The 5732-nt window shown below is 36.8% G+C and overlaps 1 protein-coding gene across 1 annotated transcript; it reads right to left on the reverse strand.

Annotated features, from left to right (window-relative positions):
• Positions 1-1995: 1995 nt before the first annotated feature.
• LOC119775393 (fatty acid-binding protein, brain-like) lies at positions 1996-4366 on the reverse strand. Its single transcript, XM_038273364.1, has 4 exons — positions 4205-4366; positions 3919-4091; positions 3735-3836; positions 1996-2660 (listed from the first exon to the last, which is right to left on the reverse strand). Exons 1-4 carry the CDS (start codon positions 4275-4277, stop codon positions 2610-2612), a joined length of 399 nt encoding a protein of 132 aa, XP_038129292.1. The 5' UTR covers positions 4278-4366; the 3' UTR covers positions 1996-2609.
• Between the last annotated feature and the right edge of the window lie 1366 nt (positions 4367-5732).

Below are 5732 nucleotides of genomic sequence, written 5' to 3' on the forward strand. Positions count from 1 at the left end.
ACATATCTATCACCTGCAATAAACTATGTTTTAGGGTGGCCACAACATATGATGAGCAAAAACTACCCAAAATAAATAAAGTATTCTAGCTGATGTGTCCTATAGTCTATTAGCAATACCTTTCTCAAAGTAGAAGCATTTTTATTGCCACTTTACAACCACGAACACACTCCCTTTCTTAACCCAAAATTTTGATGAGTTAGGGTGTCAGACTTGTTTCTGTGAATTACTGGGAGGGATGAAGCAGATGGTTCTCAAGTTCTTAAAAAGGAAGAGTTTTCAGAGAAACATTTAGAAAATAAAGGGCTTGGAAATTTACCTCCTAATCGTATTACTAGTACTAACATTTTTTCATTCTTAATATATCCTTTGATAAACAGTAATTACTTTTATGCATAAATCTAACCGTTCTGATATATTATGTTTGATCAACTTGGTAAATATAGCAAATAAAAAAAAAGAGAATCTTTATTTGAATATTTTACATTACTAGCAGGTACTAGAATGCGTAGCTTATGTGACGCCTATATGTAATGAAGTATATATTCTGAAACCTACAGCATATTTGTTTTTAAAATAATTTGCACAAGGAGCAAGGAGTTGCTCTATAATTTACAGTCTCATTCAGGTGCATTTTAGATGTGTTAAAATCATCCGATAAAAAATCCAGACTTAAATAAATAAAACAGAATCTGTAGCAATACCTGAAAATGCATGTTCACGGATGAACATGTATTTTATTCTGATAGCTGTTAGGCTTGTAGCAATCTCCAGGGGATATGAAAAGCTGCAGTAGACTTGTACCAGCAATTGCTGCAAAGTGGGTCTGAAAAGTTTTTTGTGAAAAGTAAAAAAAAAAATCATATATTATTTCCTCTCTGCAGAAAAATGCAAAATAATCATGCTCATGTTAGTGTATTATATATGCCAACACCTAATACCAACAGGTTTTTGCAAGCGGAAAAAAAAACGTAAAAAAAAAAAAACGTTTGAATCAAGAGTGGTGAAGCCATGATCCAAATGTGTTTTAAAACCATTCATCAAATCAAACTGCTGTAGATGGTAGGAGCTGACCTTTCTGTTCTTCAACAATTAGTAACTAGGTTACATCATAAAGGTAAAAACTGATTACAGATTTTATCTTATCATTCCGATTGATAATTCATGATCTTATGTGTTAGAGGTGAGATGCCTCCACAACAAAACAATGGCAGGTCATTATGCTCCCTTATGAGGAGAGATCAGGGTTAGCGCAGGTCAGTTTCCACCAGGGACACCGATTCCTCACAAAGGAGACACTCTTGTCTCTCTCATGTAAAGAATGCTATGATTACATCCAACTGTAAAAAAAAAAAAAAAAAAGAAATGATAACCACCCTTTTTTGCAAGTATCTGTAAATGGAAAAGTTTGTCACTTCCAGAAAGATGGCAAGAGTATAAAATAAGTCACAATCTTACTCTGTCTTTTAAATTATACTAAAACTAAATTATACTATAAAGGGATTTCAGCTGGATAAAAGTAAACGGATGGTCTTTAAATCCTGCTTTAAACACTGCTGAAATCTAAAAAAGGGTGAATTGTCCGCATCCCTAAAAGCCTTTTCAGGGTTGGCCCACGTACCATCGAATGATGCCTCTACGTCATGACACCACAACTTAAACCGGATTATCCTAAGGCGGGTGACATCAGCACCCCCCAACACCCTCCAAGCTCCTCTCCGTCTCAGACCATCTGGAGGTTACTATGGGACATTCCCCTCAGTGAGTTCAGCGGTCAGAGTCGCTGCGGCCGCTTCACAGTCAGCTCTGGCCCGGACTGCAACCCTCCAGCTGTCACCTGGAGCAGGCCGGGACACAGGGGCGGCTCTGTTCCCACGACTCAGACCAGCATTTCTCTGTGGCTGCACACAGAGTTGCAAATAAAGGCATGGAGATAAAGAAGTAACCATGTTGAATGGAGGAGTTGTAGAAAGCAAATAGAGGGTCTGAGAGATTAGCAAAGTTTAGCAATTTATTTCATATTTTCACTTTTAACACATTAGACAGAAACAGTTTGGGACAAAACCCATCATCCGTGTTTCTTACAGAGGATGTTACAAAAGAATGAGCTTTGGTGTATCACCGGGATCAGGTTTGAAACTTGATACAAAACCTATGAATTTTCCATCCTAACTTTAGATAGTGTCTCTTTAATGAGATATCAGAGAATGTAATAGATATATCCCCCTCCCCAACTGGTTGCTGCATACTACCGATCACTTCCTACATTTTACCCCCATGTGAGGAAATAACTCATCTGCTTTGAAGGCCATGTTGTTGAAACTAAATAAGTGGCACAAACTATCAAGGTAAAACTGTTTAAGTGAAGTTGGCAACCTGTCCCACTTTGTCTTTTTTTTTTTATAAGAATAGTGATCCTCTTACCATGAGAACTTCATCAAGACCACAAAAAACCCTCCATTACCTTTATGTAATAAAAAGAAGTGCAAACCAATGTTTGGAATGTAAAAAAAAACCCTGAACAATTATTTCTTATTTCTTGTTGCAAGTAGAAGCCCTTTGTTGATAGTTTACAGTGTTCGGATGAATGGAGTACTCCTTCCTCGGCGTTAGGCCTTCTCATATGTTCGGACTGCTGTGACTCCCTCAAAAGTCAATGTCTAGAAAAAGAGAAGAGATGAAGCAATTAGTTATGTAGAGGTAAAATAAGTCTATGTTCTTTTTATTCAAGTCATAAATATCTTTAACTTCTTTCTAAGAAACAGAAAAAACTGGACTGGCTTGGATTCACTGCTTCATGCATAAGTAGTTTTCAAGATGGCCTCACATCATCATAAAATCACTGATGAAGTTGATATCTGATTTTAGATGAGGTAGGTTGAAGGGCTATAACATAATTTTATTTGTTCTGGAATTGGGTTCTATGATTTGTAGTTTAAAACCTAGAAATATTTAATCTAGTTTAACCATGGTGGCTCTAGATGGGGGTTAACAGGGGCTGGCTTCCCTGTAGAACTGGTCCTGGTCCTTGTTATGGCCCCTGTACAAAATACATGATAATAAATCAATTTCCTGTGATAATAAGCATTGACACAAACTATAACGATAGGTCGCTTAGACCAATTTAATCTTTATAGCTTTACATTTTATTTTAAAAGCTATTTAGAAATGAAATTGGGTCAGTTTATAGTTCAGCTGTAATAAGATAAGGTCACAGTTTTCATCCGCTAGATAAGGAGTCATCAACCTTGGCATCGTGGGTCACTTAATATACCAAATAACGCTCTGTTGCACTGTTTTCTTTTTTGGTTCATTCCTTTGTTCTGACTCCCCCATGAAAAAAAACATTGCCATCCCCTCCCCTGGTAAATTGGTCTACTAGCAGCACCAAGTTAAAGCCGGAGTTAACTAATCTCAACTATGGACTCTCAGCTTTAGGTTTATGTAACCTTGATTCTGTTTATGAGATAAAAAAAAGGTATTTTCTATGCCAGTTTGGCATCAAGCACAAACAACTGCATTTACTAAACTAAATTTTTTTTCTTATGTTTCTGGAGACACAGTTGGATTAGGTGCAATAACTTCAGAATAAACATCCAAAATATTAATTCTTATATTTCCCAAAAATATTGTTAAAATCTCCTTCTTGTTTCAATTTTTTTAAACCAAGTTGGGAACAGAATCAATGCCCAGCAGAGGGGCTGATTAGTTCATTTACTGTCAGTTAAACTCACCATCACCATCTTTCCATCCTTGATTTCTCTAACAAGACTGGTCTCTTTCCCATCCCACTTCTGCCGATGCACTAATTTGTTTCCCTCCATGGTGAGAGTGGACTGAAAGAGAGAAAATCAAACACATCAGCAGCCAAACAGCAACACACATAAAAAAAAAAAAAAAATGTTTTGTGTTTCTTACCTTTACGTGTCGGTCATCAGGTGTGGTCTCATCAAACTCCTCTCCCAGTTTGACAGAAATTTCTGTATTTTTAAATGTGCTCTGAGTTTTCACCACCACTTTATCCCCATCCTGGCTGATCACTACTGTTGGTTTGGTGACATTGCCCACTTTTCTTGTGGCAAAGCCAACCCCTGCCAAAAAGGAGATGTTGTGTGTTTATACAATAACATAATGCTTGACATAATCTTGATCTCATTAATTAAAAAAATGATAAACAATGGAGAAAATAAATGCAAATTCCTACCTAGTGCCTTCATGTATTCATCAAAGTTCTGACTATCCACCAGTTTCCAAGTTGCGCAGAAAGCTTCAACCATTTTTGCAGATGTTTTAGGTCCTGCTCAGCCTGACACCTCTCACCTCCTCTCAGCGGTTCTCTGCATCCCCTGGGCGACTGCGGGTCACTTTAGTATTGTGTCAAAGGGCGGAGCCTATTTCACAACTCGAGGAGCTGATTGGTTGACACAGAAGCAGCGTGGAATTTGATTGGTATTCACAAAACATGCTATTAGAAGAAAATAGAACACGATGGTGTTGCAATAAATCCACCTACTATCAAATGAGAGTGGGAAACAGTGCTGATATCCCGAAAACTCGGTACAAAAGTCACTAAGTAAAATAACAATTATTTAATTAAAAACTTAAATATATATTTCTGCTACAATTTCAAGCTAACTACAAATAAATATGAGATGAATGCCTGGGATAATAACATCAGAACACAGAGAAATATTTCATACAGAATACTTGTCTTAAATAAAATATCTTTTAACACCTGCAACGATTGGTTTTTAAAAAAATAGGCCAACTTGCCTACTGCCAAGTATAGTAGAGGACCTGTGATGCTGTGGGTCTGTTTCTCTTACAATGGCCTTGGGACCTGGTTAGTGTAAAGCTTTAGGAACTCTTTAAAAGATCATGAGCAAAATAATAGGTTGACACCATGAATACAGTTAAAGTGGGTCACCGTTAAAAGGAATTAATTGATGAGACACCAAAAATTGTTTCACTATTAACGTCTAAGATATTATTGGTTTAAATTTTTTTAGAAAGTCCCCCCCCCCCCCCACGAAAAAATAATAATAAAGGCATAACTTTCTGAAGGACTGGTGTGGACATGTCCCCACCAATAATTTCAATACATAGACTTTGGCAATATATGGGAGAAATTTCTAAATTTGATTTTGCTGCTTTTGAAGGAGGATAATCCCTAATGTAGCTGAAAGGAAAAATATTCATCAATAAATCCACATTTTTCTGGATGGATGAATGAAACTGTAATTTTGTGCATACTAGGGAGGCATGATATATTGCTGTTTGCATCAGAATCGGCTGTTATTCATTCTTTTTTATATACATTGTCCATTTATAAATATAAATATCAGTGTATTATTTGTCTTTTGTGTTCCCAACAATAGGAAAGCAATTAATTCAATAAATATCTTTGAGCTAATTTTTGGAAAATACAAACCCAAAGCATTTGTGTGGAGTAACTGTAGGTCCATCAGCCAGCGCCCTAAGAGTGTCCCCACCAACTTTCATCACAAAGGTACACCCTTGCTGCAACGAAACCTGGATTCCTTTTGATTCATTGTTAAATATTCTTCCAAGGTTAAATACCGCAGGGCGAACAGTTAGGTTGTGTCATCTGTTTGTGAATCGTCCTCCTGTGCCAAATGTCATTGCAACTCAGGGAAAAATTGAACATGGGCAAACAAATACTTCTAGAGCAATTCAAAGAAATCGGCTCTCGTTGCAAAGAAAACAAGACA

This window comes from Cyprinodon tularosa, unplaced genomic scaffold, assembly GCF_016077235.1.
Source record: "Cyprinodon tularosa strain WSP-4 unplaced genomic scaffold, ASM1607723v1 ctg120, whole genome shotgun sequence".
NCBI classification, from domain to species: domain Eukaryota; kingdom Metazoa; phylum Chordata; class Actinopteri; order Cyprinodontiformes; family Cyprinodontidae; genus Cyprinodon; species Cyprinodon tularosa.